Source organism: Eleutherodactylus coqui, chromosome 9, assembly GCF_035609145.1.
Source record: "Eleutherodactylus coqui strain aEleCoq1 chromosome 9, aEleCoq1.hap1, whole genome shotgun sequence".
Classification (NCBI taxonomy): Eukaryota; Metazoa; Chordata; class Amphibia; order Anura; family Eleutherodactylidae; genus Eleutherodactylus; species Eleutherodactylus coqui.
The window spans coordinates 10,038,221-10,056,895 of NC_089845.1; the positions used below are offsets into that span (position 1 = coordinate 10,038,221).

Consider the following 18,675-nt stretch of genomic DNA (forward strand, 5'->3'; position numbering starts at 1 on the left):
ACTGAGCAGACGTGTCTGGAGCCCTTTCCCTCTCCCTGGAGAGGTGAGGGGGCCTCCATGAGTGTGCAACCTAGCACATCCTCCACCATTCCCCGGGTGAAACCGGCGGGGAATGACGGTGTGTTACTGGTCTCAGGAGGAGAGCGACTAAGAAGATCCCAGAGACTGATGCAGCAAGACTCCATGGAGAGTGCAGGCCATCCTGGAAAGAAAGGTGAGTCTTCCCAAGGACGGGACGGTGGCGATTTCCTTATCCAGTACAAGGGGTGGGGTGAGCGCCGTCCCGGGGAGACCACCAACAAGTATAGTACTAGAATTCATTTATGTACTAATGAATTTGAGGCATGCGGTCAGAAGCTTAAAAAGCTGCAGATGGAGCTGAAATCTTTGAAGGCTCGGGCAGAGACTGCTACAAGGAGAAAGGACCATGTTACAATATCAGAAGAGATGGGGAAGGTGAGAGAGGCCATTAAGCTTTATTCTACTAGAAAATAATACATTTTACAGAATGCTGGTGGATTTAAAGAAAGCCTGAGCAACCAAGAGAGATTCGACAGCATGAGGAACCTCTCTGGGAAGGAGTTAGCAGTGACCTCGGTGTCTGACAGTGAGGAGGATGAGGCAGGTGTAATGGCCTCTCCAGGTGTGATGTCCTACGGGGCGTCTCCAGATCTATCACCTGTGGAGATTTCCCAGCCCATCCCCCCAAGGCAGCCCAGCCCAAGGCTGAGTGCTTCTTACTCCTCAGATGAGGAGGAAAGGGAGGGAGAAGGTGTTTATTTAATGGCAGAAATTAAAAGAATGGAATCCCCCACTAATATGTCTAATCTTTCTTTTGGGGACAACCTTCCTGAAGAGGGCAAAGAAAGATCAGGAAAAGGCAAGCAGAAGAAGAACAAGAAGAAGAAGCAATTACAGGTCGTATGCACCCGTTTTGTATCATTTCCTAGCCCCTCTGGTCAAACAGACTCGGCATCTGTGGTGGTCCCGGGAATGGATCAGAGGGAGAGAATCTTTCCCAGCGGCACCCAGGGGGAGGATGGGAAAGACCCCCCTGCTCAGCTGACCCCAGTACCAGTAATGGTGTTGGATGTTGAGCAGGGAGGGAAAGGTATGGCATCCGTTGTAAGTCAGGCACCTGCGGTGGGTGTTGAGACTCCCATGGACTGCACGCTCGCGGGTGGCGTGCCGTCTTCCGAGATAGACCCCGCCCTCCGGAGCACGCAGGCATCCGGGGAGGGGGTGCAGGCTATCACCTTGTCAGAGGTGAATCCTGATGCCCGGAGCAGGCAGACATCAGCGGCGGTGTCAGAGTCTGGGCGCGGGATCGCAGCTGCTCCGGCAGCACGGGACACCAGGGCATCGGCGCCGGCATCTAGGAAGGGGGCGGAGCCTAGTGACGTTACAGTGGCAAAATCGGTGACATCTGGTCATGGAGGTCAAATAGCAGTTGGAGTGAAGAAGGCTTCTCCTGTTTCAGGGGTACTAGTGTCAACAGGGATGCAGGTGGTGGGACGTGAAAGTGCGAAGGAGGTCTAGGGGAAGGGGCTACATAAGGGGGGGTGTAGCATATCTACTGTGGTTGCAGAGGAGGAGGGTGGTAGTAGGAATGCTGGTAGGAGCACTGAGGATGGTAGTGGATCCGGAGTCACAGGAGGGGAGGAGAGGATGTCTGGGATGGTAGTGGCAGGTGCAGTGGGATGGGAAACCGTGAGTGATATAAAGAGTGTTTCTTCTGAATTAGAAAAGTCAGGAGGGTGTCCGGCTATGCAGACTAGCCCGGCCATTATAAGGGTGACCGCGGGGTCCATGCAGGGTGTAGTTGGTCCTAGATTGTGGGGAGAGGCTCAAAACCTGGTCACCTCCTCTGCCGACGTACAACAGCCAGAGTCTAGGGATGGGAGGGCGGTTTGTCCAGAAAGGGATGCTGTGGGGATGATTGCCCACCCATCTGGTGCTATGGTTAGTGGTGCTGCGCCTTCAAATGGTTTTGGTGGAGATGCATTATCTACAGATAATAGGACTGGTGCCCAGGAACAGGCCAGGGCTGATGTTGCCATAGTGGGGGGTGCGGTGGGGGCTGTGTCTGACCCATCTCCCCTCCCGGTGGTGCCTGGCCCCAAAAGTTATGCTGGAGCGGTTACCGGGGGGGGGGGGGGCAGAGAGGCCTTTTTCCCGTGGGGCTGGACAGGGAAATTTACAGCGGCGTCTCTTGGAGGCCCTGAGGCGGGGAGAAAAGACGGCCAATATAGAGGGTGAGCAGGTTAACCTCGAGTTTTGGATCCAGCGGCATGGACTTGGGGCCTTCCGAGAGAATAGAGGGAATTGGTCGCTCCCAACAAGCGGGCCATCGGGGGCCAGAAGGAATGTAGTCCGTCTTTGGCATATAGGTAGCAGAGATACATGCCCAAAACGGGGGAAGGTGGTTGAGCTCCTGCTGAATATGGGCTTCAGGGCATATGACATCTTTGCCCTGATCCATCCTTTTGGCACCTCGGAGTTTGATATCAGCTTTGTTCGGTCAGAAGGTCTTGAACTTTTCTGGTTGAATTATGAGCTGGTTCAGACTAGGCCCGACTGGCGGGATTTCGAGGTGATTCCCGTTTCCCGCCAGGACACGGTGAAGTCAGTGACCGTTTTAACCCGTAATGAGTCACTGTCGTTCATTGACATCATGACCTGGATATCTCGTTACGGGGAGGTGCAGGGCAACCCCACAAAGAACCATGACGAGTATGGCATCTGGTCTGGAGCCTGGACTTTCCTGGTGAAATTGAGGCGGTCCGGAAACTGTTACCCACATTCCCTCCTCTGCTTTCTTGGGAAGAGATAGGATCCTGGCCTTTTACCAGGGGCAGCCGAAGGTCTGTCGCAAGTGCGGTGACCCCACACATTTCAGTGCGGCATGTACCAAAGTGATGTGTACATTGTGTGGGGGAGAGGGTCACCATGCCGCCTCGTGTACAGACATTCGCTGCAACCTGTGTGGTGTCCTAGGACACCCCTTCAGTCGCTGTCCTCAGCGTGCCCGTGCTGATGTTGCTCCTGATCCGACTGGGGTACCCCAGGGCAGCGGGGCCTCAGCTGGAGAGGGGGAGGGCGGAAGTAGGGGGTCTGGAGGTCCGGTGATGGAAAAAGGTGGAAGAGTGAGTAAGACCAGACAGCAGATGTCCCGAAAGGAGGCAGGGGAAGGGGGGGAATCCAGTAGGATGACCCTGGTCCCCGTTTCCCAAGGGCCAGGGACCACCTCTGAGGACATAAGGGGCAGCGATTTGGAGGAAGAGGTCAGGAGACTGGCGAGAGAGGAGGACGAAAGGTCCAGTTCCCTATCAAGTTCCCATCCAGAAGACAGTTTGGATGAGGAGAGTAGGGAATGGCAAAAGGAAAAACGTAAGAAGGGTAAACAGAATAAAAAGAAGGGAAAAAAGAAATCTTCTCCCCCTCCAGGTCAGATGCTAAAGGAGGGCCAAACCGGCTCCCCTCTGGTCATCTTAACAAACCGCTTTCAGACTCTGGAAGGAGGCGACCCTGAATCCTCCTCATTAGAGGAGGAGGAGGGGGAGCCAAGGAATAGAGTAGTGCCGGTGGGGGACGTCGCTCCCCTCCCTCCTGGGGGGCCACAAGTTCCTCCGGGGGTTAGGGGAGACTCAGTGCCACGGGACAAAGGTGAGGGCTCCTCTCCGAATCTGGAGGGGGGTTCGCAAAAAGAAATAAACAATCAGGTAAAAAATATAAATATTTGTAGAAATGGATATGTCGGAGTGTTTAAAAAGGGGTGGTAGGGATTCTGGTGGGGAATCGGGTAATGTAAAGAAGAGAGCTGTCCAACTCGATCACCCTTGATGGCGGCACTCACCCCATTGACGTTGGCGACCATTAATGTCGCTAGCATTAAGTCTGATATGGCTCGCTTTATGGCCTTTGATTTTTTCAGCCGAAATGAAGCTGATATTTTGTTTTTGCAAGAGACCAGGCTAACAGACCTGGCCAGTATCCATAAAGCAAAGAGAGAGTGAACGCATGGGCCCTCCTATTGGTCTCTTGCGGCCGAACCATATAGCGGGGTGGCGGTTCTTTTTAAAACCGCAGCGGTTGAATGCAGACGGGTAATCGAGGTGGAAATGGGGAGGTGCTTGGTCTTGGACGTCCTTATGAGAGGTCAAGAGCTTCGGCTCATAAATATTTATGGTCCTCAGAGCAAGAACGAGAGGAAGGACCTCTTCATAAGGATCAAGCCCTTTCTTTTTACGAGTCGACTGGTGATCTTTGGCGGAGACTTCAATAATGTCTCGAGGCTCTGTGATAGGGAAGGTGCCAGAGACAAGTTGGCTTACGACAGCGTCGCTTTGAATAATATAGTGAGTGAGGCTCGCCTGGTGGATGTCCACGTTCGGCACACCACAGGCGACAGGGGGTTCACTTTTTATCGAGGTAGTTGTAGATCTAGAATAGATAGGTTTTATTTAAAGGAGGAGGCTGTCTCCTCACCAATTCTGGTGGTGGAGGTGGAATTCTCCGATCACTGTTTAATTATGTTTTCTCTGAATGTTTCAGAAACCCCTCGGATGGGAAGAGGTTTATGGAAGTTAAATTCGGCACTCCTGGAGGAGGAGGAAATAAGACAGTCCTTTGAGGATTTTCTGCAGAGCCAGCTTCCACTGATAGGCCTTTGTAACAGTAAGTCAGAGTGGTGGGAGATCTTCAAGAAACGGGTTGCAAAATATTTCCGTGAGCTCTCAAACCTCAGAAGTTTGACCCAGTACCGTTTATATCAAGCTTTGAGGAGGAAACTCGAGCAAATTGTCTCGACTGGGGGCAGCCGTGAGGAAGCCTCCAGGGTGAAAGCCTTGCTGAAGGGATGTCAGTATGATAGACACACATCTTTAGTTTTTGAGAGGGATTTCGGGAAATTCCGCTCGCCCGACCCCTACAGAAACTGTAAGTTGTCGGTGAATAGTAGGTTGGTAACGGGTCTGGTTGATAGTACAGGATCTCTGAAAAGGTCCAGTTCAGGGATCCTGGAGGTCGTCAGATCTTTCTACTCACACCTTTTGGCAAGGAAGGATCTAGATCGAGTCAAGATGTCGGCTTTCCTGGCTGATACCATCCCTGAGCAGGGGGTGGCGTCGTCGCCTGACGTTTTGACGGAAGAGGAAGGGAGACTGGCCTTTGATGGGCTTGCGCTCAAGAAAACGCCAGGTCCGGATGGCTTAACATCCGAATTTTATAAGACCTTTAAGGAGCTGTTGGCTCCCCTGTTGACCGAGATATTTAATGAATGTCTATCCTCGGGCACTCTGCCAGAGTCAATGAGGAGGTCGGCCCTGATCATTTTGTCAAAGGGTAAAGATCCATCTCGGATTGAGAATTGGTGTCCCATAGCACTTCTCAATACGGACCGGAAGGTTCTTGCAAAGATCATTTTTAACAGGCTGGTGCATTTTGCACCCAAACTACTTTCGGGGGACCAGCACTGCTCTGTTCCTGGCCGAAGTACTTTCAGTGCTGTACTGGGTGTCCGGGAGGCTGTGGAACAGGGTAGGGCCAGTAATTGGAAAGGGTTCTTGCTGTCCTTGGATCAGGCCAAGGCCTTTGATAGGGTTGACCATGAGTACCTCTGGTCAGTCCTTCTGAGATACGGTTTACCAATAGGGTTTATTGATTGGCTTAAAGTTTTGTATGCAGGGGCTGAGAGTTTCCCACTGGTGAATGGTTGGGTCGGGCACCCCTTTGGGGTGGGGTCCGGTGTCCGCCAGGGTTGTCCTTTGAGCCCATTGCTATATGTGTTCGCAATTGACCCCTTTTTAAGGCGGTTGAGTGGCGGACCATTGGCGGGGGTCGGGATGCGCCTGGAGGGGCCGGAGTCTGCACTTAGGGCGGTGGCCTACGCTGACGATGTCACTGTCTTTGTCTCGTCCAAGGAGGAGGCTGGATGGGTGATGTTGGAGGTGGTTAGGTATTCGGAGGCTTCCGGATCCCGAGTCAATTGGGACAAGTGTGAAAGTCTCTGGCTGGGGGTAGGAGATCCTGATTTCAGTCTCCCGGACACTCTCCCGGAGCCTCAAGAATTTGCAAAAGTTTTAGGCATCCAATTTGGCCACGGTGATTACCCAGGGAGAAATTGGGATGGTAAACTGAAAGATGCCAGTCAGAAGGTTGACCAGTGGAAGGGATGGTCTTTGTCTCTGAGAGAAAGGGTTAGCCTTATCAAGACTTTCCTGCTCCCGTTGTTAATCTATTTGGGCAGTGTATGTATCTTGCCGGAGCCTCTCTGGACACGGGTCTATAGTCTGTTCTTCCAGCTGTTGTGGGGGAACCGACTAAACCTAGTAAAGCGAGTGGTCACATATCGCACAAGGAGACTAGGGGGTCAACCCCGTGGTATTCCTAGTGAATACCTTTCTTAAAACCAATATAGCAAACTTCTGGAATACAGGAAGGGCTCCTTTGTGGGTAGTCTGCTCTAAGGCATGGTTTCAGCCTTTCTTCCAGGAATGGGAGACAGGAGGGCGTGTGAAAGATTTTCGTTCAACCCATGGACATCTCCCGGCTTACGTTGCTCCGGTTCTGAGGGTTATCCGTCGCTGGGGCTTGGGAGCTGAGGAGATTAGGACTCTGTCAAGGAGGTTCCTTGACAATAGGGTTCTGGTCACCCGCTTCCAAAATCCACTGGCCCTCAGGGACTGCCCAGGTCAGGACCTAGAGGTAGGGTTAGTTTTGTTAAATTCAGTAAGGGTCCCATTGAAGTTTTGGGATTTGGCCTGGCGCTCCTTCCATGGTAAGTTGTATGTGAGGGATAACTTGAAGTACAGAAAGGTGGAGGAGAGGGACTGTCCCCGGGAGGAGTGTGGCTCTGTAGTGGAAACTATGGAGCATTTCTTACTTCAGTGTCCCTTTAATACAGAGGTCTACAGAAGGGTAGGTGCTTCCATTGGTTGGCCTAGGCTGGCTGTCCTTTCCTATCCTGAGTGGGCCTATGGGGCATTCAGAGATCTAGGTGGACGGGACAGGTGCACATTATATCTAGTTAGTCTAGTGGTCAGGTACTACACGTGGCATGCGCGGTGTTTAGCTTTGACGCGTCAAAAAATCCTCCCTGTGGATGTGGTGTGTAGGGACATCCTCGGTGACCTGGTGAAGGTGCGTTCTTTGGAGTTCAACAGGTTGGGTGCACTCAGGGCCTCTCGCCTATGGAGGGGTCTTTCTTTTGGAGTGCCCTAGCCTGGGGTCTCCTTTCCCGGTGATGGGCTAATTTTATTCTATTCACTTGATAGCTTTTTGTTTTAGTAAATAGAGGAAGAAAAGAGGGCTTGTAAGCACTGAACTTGAGCTTCTTAATGGTATAAGGTGTGTGGTATGTAGGGTATAAGGTGTCGTATTAGTATAAACTAAGAAGAAGAAAGTATAATAAAAAAAAAAATAATTTAAAATTTAAATTAAAAAAAATAAATTTATGTGTATAAATATATGTACTGTATATTAAAAAAAAAAAAGGTTATATTTCTGTCCATTATTTCTGTAGGCGGGTATTTGGGTTATGTTTTCTTTTTGAGTTATGGTTTTGTTTTTAGGTTTATATTTAGGCCACATGGGGGAGAAAAGAAGAGGGGGAAAAAAAACCAAAACGTGTGTGTGTGTATATATTGCGTAAGGTAAACTGTATTATGGAGAGCATAATTATCACAAATGAATAATGATGTATATATTCACGGTGTAAGAGAGATGGGTCGGTGCAGCTTCTGCCGTGGCTTCTGCTACAATTTCTGTAACACATCTTTGTGCAGCATCGGTCTTGGTGGGGTATGACCTCGTTAGTAATTGCATCCTTTTCTATTCTGTTTCCGGACGGACGGTAAATACCTGAGGAACACCTGGAGTCCGAACAAAAGGTCTCTAACCAGTAAAGATCTGGCTTACAAGGAAGTCTGAAGTGGGGGCATACTGGAGGTCCGATGGATACAGTTTGAAGCAAACCTGTTTCTGTTGTCTTGGACATTTCTGTTGTTTTCTTGGCTTAGTCCAAAAGGCTTGTTTTGTTATGTTTTTCATTTTTCTAATAAAATAGAGTTAGAGAGATCTCCCCCATTATATATTATACACAATACTGTAACAAGGGGGCGCTCTAATAACTATGTATAGAAATATGAGGGGTCAGTACAGAGATCTCTCCCATCATCTATTACACCCAGGACTGTAACAAGGGGCTGGTCTAATAACTATGTATAGATATATCAGAGGTCAGTACAGAGATCTCTCCCATCATCTATTATACCCAGGACTGTAACAAGGGGGCGCTCTAATAACTATGTATAGATATATCAGGGGTCAGTACAGAGATCTTTCCCATCATCTATTATAAACAGGACTGTAACAAGGGGGCGCTCTAATAACTATCTATAGATATATCAGGGGTCAGTACAGAGATCTCTCCCATTATCTATTATACCTAAGACTGTAACAAGGGGGCGCTCTAATAACTATGTATAGATATAATAAGGGTCAGTACCAAGCTCTCTCCCATCATGTGTTATTCCCAGGACTGTAACAAGGGGGCGCTCTAATAGCTATGTATATAATATATCTGGGCACAACATAGAGACCTCGCCCATGATGTATTTGTAACCATGACTGTGACTGTAACAAGGGAGCATCATCTACATCTAGAAGCGACATAGAAGAGGGTTCTTTACTGTAAGAGCAGTGGGACTATGGAACTGCAAACACAATTCTAGGATGTATTAAGAGAAGCATAGAGTCTAGATCACGGGAGGTCATTATCCCCCTCTACTTTTCCTTAGTCAGACCTCATCTGGAATACTGGGTTCTGTTCTGGGCACCCCACTTTATACAAGACATAGACAAACTGGAGCAAGTTCAGAGAAGAGTTACCAAGATGGTGAGCGGTCTGCAAATCATGTCCTATGAGGAAATAGAAGTTATCCAGGCAGCATCCGTTAAAAGATTGCTTCTTTATTCAGTGCATAACATCACAGGTGAGGCAAGCAGCAGCTACGTATCGTATAGCCATGTATAGGGTCGATACGTAGCTGCTGCTTGCCTCACCTGTGATGTTATGCACTGAATAAAGAAGCAATCTTTTAACGGATGCTGCCTGGATAACTTCTATTTTCTCATCTGCACTTTATGGTGGACCTTTGGAGTCGGGTCCCGGATCCAGGCTTTGCATAGAGACGCCTTGCACCAGTGGTGGTTTTCAATTTGGAGTGCTGCTGTTACCTCTTTCTCTTTCCATGTCTTATAAGGAGCGGTTACAGGATCTGGGAATGTTTAGCAGAAGAGAAGGCTGAGAGGAGACTTGAGAGGAGACTTAATAGCAGTCTACAAATATCTGAAGGGCGGTCACAGTGCAGAGGGATCAGCCCTATTCTCATCTGTACAAGCAAAGACTAGAAGCAATGGGATGAAACTGAAAGGGAGGAGACACAGATTAGATATTAGACAGTGAGGGGGATCAATGAGTGGAACAGGTTAGCACGAGAGGTGGGGAGTTCTCCTTCAATGGAAGTCTTCAGAGGCGGACAGACATCTGTCTGGGATGATTTAGTGAATCCTGCACTGAGCAGGGGGTTGGATCCGATGACCCTGAAGGTGCCTTCCAATCCTACCATTCTAGGAGTCTATGACAACGTGGTGGCGGCAAACTCGATAAAAGAGTTCAAGAGGGGCCTGGATGCCTTTCTTGAGTGTTACAATATTACATGTTGTACTACTGATTACTCAGAAGGGTCGGTGATCCGGGGATTTTTCTGATTGCGATCAGTTTGGAGTCAGGAAGGATGAATGGCTGTGATTGGCTCATCGAGCACCAGCTGTGATTGACTGCTGGCACTCAATAAGCCAATCACAGTGCTCGCTTCGCTTGTGGCGGGGTATTCAAAGCCCTGTCACCAGCAGAAGCTCAGCTGTGAGCTAAGGAGGACGCAGTTTAGCGCAGCGCCGTCGGAGACCATCGGGACACCGCCGACCTGGTGAGTATTGATTTTTTTTTTGTTTTTTGGGGGGCACTTCAGCTAGTTCCTATTTTCCGGGGAGGCCTTATATTTCAAGCCTTCCCCGAAAACCCAATAGGTCTTACTATCGGGGTAGGGCCTATTTTCTGGGTAACACGGTACAATTTAATGTAAGAAGTATCATAGATAGAGGATGCGTGATATTCTAATTGAGTCACCCCCTCCTCTCACTCTGCTGGGTCAACCAAAGTGTACATAGAGAGAAAATAGCAGATACAATGGTATCCGAGTTTAACTTGACTGATAAATTTCCACAACACTTATCTTACATCAAACCATTGGAAGGCTATTGTTATCCGATCTTTGCACACCACTAGCTATTGAAAAGCTACTCTAAGGACAAAAACTATGGCAGACACAGAATGTTATCTTAAAGGGGCTGACCAACTTCTGGCTGCTTTGGTGCAGGAGGTAGCTGGCTCCATACAGTACACAGTGGGGCTCCGTCTGGAGTGCCAACCCACTGCGTAATGTACGGAGATATCTGTTTGCTGCAGCACAATAGCTAGATGCGGGACAACCCCTTTAATAGAGTTAAACGTTCCTATATCTGACAGGAAGTAGTATTCATAGTAAGAGTTATTTTTCTTCTCTGAAAACCAACCACCAAATTTTTTTTAAAAAACAAACCAAACCTATTTCTCCAGGTACAGCTGGGTGACATTCAGGCTCCTCTATGGAGGTGTCCCCATGGGGTTGGCCTGCCTGAACCTATACACTATTCGGTGTGATAAATATATTCAGAATCGAGAAGTTGGCTTTCTTTACATTCACATTCCCAATAAAGATCAACAAAAAGAAAACAAAGAGGCCGACTAAACGCAAAGCATACGTTCCTAATTAACTTAAAGGCATCTTTTCGCCACCTTTGGTTTCAACTACACATTATTCATTCTTCAATATTTCTTCATTATTTCTATCAATCTTCCTTCGTCTCCGCAGTTGTGTAATAGATCTCTGAGCCGACTGTCAGCAAAGATGGATATGAGGAACATGATGAATTCAGAAGGTACATTCCAAAAGTAACCTGAAAAGTAACAGTGAAATACTGCAGATTATAACAGCATCTGTAAGAAACACATAATGGAGCAGATTCATTTAAAGGGATCGGTCAGCAGATTATTGCACTGTGTAGGGCAGGGTTCACACAAGGCGGATTCCCCTCGGAAATCTCGCGGTTTGGCCGCAGCAACAACCGCGAGATGTCCGCCGGGAGAACTGCCGCGGTTTAAGCCGCGACGGCTTTGAAGCGGCTTGGCCGCATGCTTTTCCGTTGCGGCCAGCGCTCCAATAGAGGAGAGCGGGGCCGCGACGTACATAAACAAAAAAGGAAAGGTAAACAGACCTGCTCAATCTTTGGAAACCGCGGCTGCGGCGGCCGCGGCCTCAACCGCATTTACCGCAGCAGATTAGCCGTCCCGTGTGGACGAGATTTCTGAGAAATCTCATCCACATGGCTGGCTAATCCCGAGATTAGTGGCCGCGGGCGGATCTGCTGCGGCAAAACTGCGGCAAATCCGCCCTGTGTGAACCCAGCCTAGCAGTGGAGCGCTGCAATGTGTGTACCGCGCTGCTCTACACAGTCCTATTGCTTGCCATGTTAATAAACCAGAGTGATCGTCTTCCAAAGATCTCCCTGCGCTGTATGTGAAGCATGCAGACTGGTCCAGTGGTCGGACAAGACCAGCTTTCTTGTCTGCAGCTTTTAATCTACGTCATCCATGCTGTACCTCAAGGCCGCGTGGCGCTGCATTAGAGTTTTCTGTGCACATTAGAGTTTCGTTAATCCTTAGTTAGAATTAGCTAGTAGCGCATCTGCTGCATGCGTGCAATAGCTGCAAACCAAGATATAAACTCTCTGGCAATGTTCACACCGCTCTACCAGGAAACCCTTGCAGTATGGGAAAAAAATGAAGGAAAGCTTTCCTAAGGGGAGCTACAGGGTGTCAACCCCTGTCTACTCGTGGATGGCCCGCCCTTAAAAGGATGCATCCACCCCTGTGTCTGTGCCACTCACTAACAAAGGAAATGACAAAGGAAAAACCACCAAGAGTAAACAAAACCTCAAAGAATAAATCTCAGTAATAAATCTCTGAATTTATCTGAAGAGCCGCGGAAACCATATCCAGAGATGTCCTCCCTCGATAGCAGAAGGAGACTGCACTAAAATTGAGCAGCACAGAACCCGGCCAGGAGGGAACTAAAAACTCTCCTTGATTGTCCCCTGGGTGTACAACAGCTGACACACCCATCAGAGTCAAAGAAGACCTAATGCCCACGCAAGCCCAAACTGACACAACAGCTAGGTTGTTGTAATTGCATGGCGCACAAGACTTGCATGAAAATAGAACCAATTTCTTTCAAAGGGTCTAATCACATGGGTAATTTTTCGTTAGCAGCGATGCTAAGAGATTAAAAAATTGCAGCATGTTTTTTTTCTTTCTCGATTGTCTGTGTCCTAGGCGATGCAAGTCGCACTTGTTCGTGTAAATTCACCCTTAAAGGCCTATCAAACAATAGCCTCTGCTCCTTAGACAAGTTTGGTAATTCCACTTGAGCCACATAATTATGGACTTCATCAAAAATTAACCTCCAAATTAAAGACCTTGAAAATGAGAATGAAACATCTCTAAGACGTCAGCATCTTTCACTACCATCAGCCGGTCTCAGCTCAGTTACGTGGGATGGACCATCTTGAGCTTTAATTACAGTGGCTAAATAATGTCCCCCTCACCAAAATAATTTTGCTTAAAAAAGAAACATTTATTATTCGCAATATATTCCTTAGGTTTCTTTCACACAGCCGTAGGCGTTTCTACGTGCGCCCACTGGCGTCAAAAAACGCATGAACGGGCGCACAAATCTAAGGTTTGTGTGCCCATTCAGATGGCCCAGGCCTGGCGCATGTGTGCCGAGGCCGCAAAGCTGTTGGCCGGGAAGAGACAGCTTAGGTTTGCTCTGCTAAGCTGTCTCCCCCTTCCCTCCCCCTCGCCGGCTCACCTCCTCTCTCCTCCCCTCCGGCTGTTTGCAATTGGAGAGGAGGGGCAGAGCTAAGCTCCCACCCCACCCTGCCCCGTGTCCCCAGCCAGCAATAGAAGGCGGCAGAGCTTAGCTCAGCACCAGTCCCCTCCCATTGCAAACAGCCGGAGGGGAGGAGGAGAGAAGGGGGAGTTTAGGAGTCACACTGCTAAACTCCCTCCCACCTCCCTTCTCCGGCCGCTGTCATTGGCTCCCATAGGAGCCTATTTGAACCTATTTAATTGACTATGTAGTTTTCTGATATATGCAATATAAGTATTTTTTCGCTATACATATATCTAATAGGAGTAATTCTTTTGAATCCTTTTACTGCCCGTATCGATTATGCATTGAACGTTTTTATCCATTATTGCTAGTTTGTGGGCCTTTTGTTTTTTAACAATAAATTTAATTAGGAACGAGTGGAGTTACATGACATCCAGTGACACGCACGTTTGCATTCCATCTTTAGTAGTCCACATCTCTACAGTGGACTCCTTGATATACGTGCCTCCGGACCGGGATGCCGATTATGTGACATCAGTCATGTGACCTTGCCCCGCCTCATCGACATCAAAGTAATGGCGCTGAGTGCCGAATAGATATACGTGCCTTCAGGCCGGGATGCTGATCATGTGCCGTCTGTCATGTGACCTTTGGCCCCGCCCCTTCCGCGTCATAGCAATGGCGCCACACGCCATATGGATACACGTGCCCTTTGGGCAGGGACATCAATCATGTGACAACAGTCATGTGATCTTTGTTCCCGCCCCATACACGTCAGAGCAATGGCCCCGCATACCACATGGAATTCATTGGAGGGTATGTGCATCAGATTGTTATATATGCTGTACATTATGCATGTACTGTATACTTGATAAAGGTTTGTTCAGCCGAAACGCGTTGTATGTGTATTGACTCTCTTGGTGGAGAGTCTCTTTGTCGCTTTTCAATAAATTGAGTTTTGACCTTATGAAGTGGCTGTGGACCTTGATGGACCTGGCCTAGGACGTAGGACCTACAGTACCAATATACAAGGCCTTCCTGGATCAAGAGAGGGAGGAGTTATTTACCCGGTATACACAGGGCTCTTTCTCCCCTCTCCTGAGTGAGTACAATCCTTTTCCTCTTTGCTTGGAGAGCAGTAGGACTATTCTTTACATTCATTGTGCGACCCCCACGAATTCTTAATGGGGGGGGGGTATTTTTGTTCACCACTGCAGCTCTCCACTGAGTGGATCGCATGTGGATTGAATAGTCTCCCTCGACAATCACTTCACGTTGCCTTTTGTCAGTACCCTAATGCGCCGTCCCCATTATATCCTTTCACAGGTAGAGAGAGGAAATATTGTTAGAGACAGTGGACAGACAGTCGGTGATGTTTTGGAGGAAAGGTGCAGAGATGTAACGGGAAGAGGTGTATAGCCGAGTGTCATCAGCGTAGAGGTGGAGGTGTGAGGGGAGAGGGTCACTAGTGCAGGTGGTGGGGCGAGCAGAGAAGAGCAGTTTGGAGACTTCTTCGTCTGTCGCTGGTCTGAGTACAGACAGTGAGCAGGAGCTAGATGCAGTGCTGACAAGACTAGGGTCAGGGCTACTCTGGGATTGGGAAGTTATTTCCTGACAGATGTCCTCAATTTTCTTTCTGAAGTAAGCAGCCAACTCTACAGCACTGATATCCGTCACCAGGGGCTGCGGTTTAGGGCTGAGAAGGGAGTAAAAAGTATCAAAGAGTCGTTTAGGGTTGTGCGATAGTGAGGAGACGAGAGAGGTGAAGTAGACTTGTTTGGCGTGGTGGAGGGCGAGGTTGTAGGTTCTGAGCAGGAATTTGTAGTGGAGAAAGTCTGCAGATGTTTGCGACTTCCTCCACAGCCGTTCAGCACTTCTAGCGCACCGCCGGATGAAGCGCGTTTAAGGCGTGAGCCAGGGTTGCTGCGGTCTGCGTCTGTTGGCTTGGGTCACGGGCGGCAGAGTGATCCAGAAACAGGCGAGGAGCACCTGGGGGGCAGCACATAACTACTACTCCCATGGACAGCGGACAGAAAAGTCACGAATAAAATATAACTTAAAAGATGTATGCACCAAATTACCAAAAATGGTAATAATAAAAACTACAGCATTCCAAACAGCAGATTTATTAGAGGGGTTATTGCTGCTGAGAACTACTTAAAGCAAATGTGTGAGTTTACAATGTGTGGTTTATTATGTGTGGTTGTTTTAAGTGTGTGTGACTTAAAATTGGATGACTTTAGACTCGAGGTACTTTACAGGGGAGTCACTTATATGTATTTCTGGTATTTTTCCCTTATAAAAAAAACCTTACATTTTTATCTGTACCATCCCCATTTAGAATGTGATCCATAATTGACAATGCTGTCAACGGTGCATCCTGTGCCATGTATACAGTCCTTGAACAACCATTCATGGGTGTATACCTCTGTATGAAATGTGAGCCTAGGGCACGTTTGGAAGCCCAGGTCCTAAATTGGCTGAAAAGGTCCAACCTGGACACTACAGGCTAGTAAGTTTAACTTCTATTGTGGGTAAATGGTTTGAAGGGTTTCTAAGAGATGCCATCCTGGAGCACCTCAATGAAATTAGCTGTATAACCCCTATCAGCATGGGTTTATGAGGTGTCCTTCCTATCAAACCACCCTGATCAGATTCTATGAGGAGGTAAATTCTAGACTGGACCGGGGAGTCACTGGATCTTGTATATCTGGACTTTTCCAAAGTATTTGATACTGTGCCACATAAAAGGGTGATGTATAAGATGAGAATTCTTGGTCTGGGCGAGAATGTGTGTAAGTGGGAAAGTAACTGGTCAGCGATAGAAAGCAGAGCCAGTTACTGTACAATTCCTCTACACCCTCGTTAACAAAAATAGATTGACCCAATTTTCGCTCCGTGAACATAAAATGTTTGGAAAAAAGGTTGTTGTGAACTTCTAAATCTGCTTGCTTAGGGGATTATTCAGAGTGTCACTTTGTCTCTCTTTGTTTCTCTGTCTGCCTCTCTCTCTCTGTCTCTCTATTGTTCTCACTATTACTCTCTTTCTGTTTCTCTATCACCTCTGTCTCTCTATCACTCTATCAGTCTCTCTATCATTCTCTCTATCACTGTCTGTCTCTATTGCTCTCTCTCTCTGTGTTTGTCTCTCTATTGCTCTCTCTTTCCGCCTCTCTCTCTAGAAAGAGAGAGAGGTAGAAAGAAAGCCAGAGGAGCTCCAATGCGGACAATGGATGTCCTGGACCGCTAGCTAGGAAGTGTCCATGTGACCGGCGTGCAGGGCAGTGGAGCAGTGAGTCATGAAGTCCATGCAGCAGCCCCCCCTCCCCCAGTGCTCTGCTCCCTGCTGTCCGTGAAGAGTCACAGCTGCGAAGTGACCAGCGGGGAAGGGACAGCAGCCAAGCAGGTGAGTGGCAGGGGCATTATTGCAGGCATTATATGGGCATCCTGGTGGTTGGGCGTGCATGTGACTGGCATGCATGTCTGTGGTGCAGCGAGTCATGGAGCCAGTGCAGCAGGCGCCCCCCCCCCCCTCAGCGCTCTGCTCCATGCTGTCCATGAAAAGTCACAGCTACGAGGTGACCAGCAAAAAGGGGTGGGGGGGGGAGGGGTTGAGCAGCCGAGCATGTGAGTGGCAAGGGCATTACTGCAGGCATTATATGGACACCCAGGTGATTAGCACGGGCAATTAATGGTGCGTAGCGTAGCAATGCTTCACTCATTCCAGCGCATCCAATGATACCAACATCATACACCAAAATTAAAGCAAAGGGATCGTAGTGTGCTGCAAAGTGTGGTAAATACGATTGAAAGGGTATCTGGGTAAGTTGGGGGCTTGGGCAGAAAAGTGGCAAATGAGGTGCAGCATTGATAAATGTAAGATTCTGCACATGGGCAGAGAAAATACATGTCACCATTACACACTAAATGGGAAACCACTGGCAACACTGACATGGAGAAGGACTTGGGGGTTTATAACTGTTAGCTTAACTGGAGCAACCAGTGTCAGGCAGCTGCTGCCAAGGCAAATAGGATCATCGGGTGCATCAGAAGAGGTCTAGGGGCACATGATGAAAGCATTATTCGTCCTCTTTACAGATCACTGGTCAGACCACACATGAAATATGTGGACAGTTTTGGGCACCGGTACTTACAAAAAAACATATCAGAGCTTGAGCGGGTACAAAGGTGGGCAACTAAATTAATAAATGGAATGGGCGGACTACAATACTAGAGAGTTTATTATAATTGGGGTTATTTGGTTTGGAAAAAAGATGGCTGAGGGGTGACCTAATAACTATGTATAATATATCAGGAGACAATAGAGATCTCTACCGTCATCTATTTACTGTGTCAGTAACAAGAGACAGTAATAAATATATTAGAAAGAATAGGGCCCAATACTGCCCCCTGTGGTACCCCACTAGTATCAGTGACCCAATCAGAGTATGTACCATTAGTAACCATCCTCTACATTCTATTATTGAGCCAGTTACTCATCCACTAACATACATTCTTGCCAAGACCAAGTATTCTAATTTTATATACCAACTTTTAAATTCCTATTTTGCAACATCAACTTATCTTCCAGGCTATCTATAAGCAGAGAGTTGGTGAGGGAACACTTAGCTAACTTGAATTTAAGTCTCGAGATCCAGATGAATTACATTGAGGATACTAAAGGAAGCAGCAGATGTAATTGCTGAACCACTCCCCGAAATCTTTGAAAAATTCATGGAGAACAGAAGTCTGAGAAGATTGCAAAGGGGCAAATGTCCCTAAATTCAAAAAAGGGAAGAAGGTGGACCCAGGAAATTACAGGCCTGTAAGCCTGACTTCTATACCAGGAAATAGCTGGGATGGTTTAGTGATCCAACATTGAGCAGGGGGTTGAATCCGGTGACCCTGGAGGTCCCTTTCAACTCTATCATTCTATGGATTCTATCTGCTAAATGGGATAAGGCCTTATGGGCTTTTGGAAGGCTGCAAAAGGTAGCTTGTACGGGATGTTTAATCAACATGAACCTATTATTCTAACTATTTCTATCTAACCTCTAATGCCACCTTTAGCTACTTCATCAGTTCTCAAGGTTAAAAAAGGTTTAGTAAAAATTAATGATGCAACACCAAACAGTACAGTCAACCAATAAATAGGGCACCACATACAGTGTGAAGGCAAAGTTGGCTTAGAAGTTGTACTAACCTTTCCTTCTCTGTTGGACGAGAGGGTTTGAAATATCTCTTTCTTCTTTTCTCCAGTTGTCTGATTAATACAGATTATTTGGCATCGTGTACATTTTCCTGAAACCTAAAATGAAGAATTGGGGCAGATTTATTATGTCTGTCTTTATTTATTGTTAACGTGCCTATTTTGTACCTCGATGCTTTGCATTTGCAGTGATTTATTATTTTGGCACGTCTTACGGGGTTGATGGTCTCAGTTTGCTTGTCTGGCTTGTGTTATATATGACTTAGTAGATCCTCTATTGTATATATTGCTATCCTACTTATATCAGGAATGAACTTGTTGAAGTCCTGTTCCTGTTATCCAGATACTCTTTTTCTCCTACTATATATGTTTTTAAATATGATTCTGTTTTGTAATAAAGTTTATCTATTT

The 18,675-nt window shown here is 47.6% G+C and overlaps 1 protein-coding gene across 3 annotated transcripts in view; it reads right to left on the bottom strand.

Moving 5' to 3' along the window:
- The window catches only part of MOCOS (molybdenum cofactor sulfurase), a 397,435-nt gene that overhangs the window by 39,692 nt on the left and 339,068 nt on the right, over positions 1 to 18,675 (bottom strand). For 2 of the 3 annotated variants that reach the window (XM_066579117.1, XM_066579115.1), the window contains 2 exons: positions 18,259 to 18,363; positions 9,062 to 11,058 (listed from right to left, as the gene is read on the bottom strand). In XM_066579117.1, the coding sequence (XP_066435214.1) occupies positions 10,951 to 11,058; positions 18,259 to 18,363 (213 nt within the window). In that variant the 3' untranslated portion in view covers positions 9,062 to 10,950. Of the gene's footprint in view, positions 1 to 9,061; positions 11,059 to 18,258; positions 18,364 to 18,675 lie in introns of those variants that run through there. The other variant, XM_066579116.1, reaches the window with a different exon arrangement.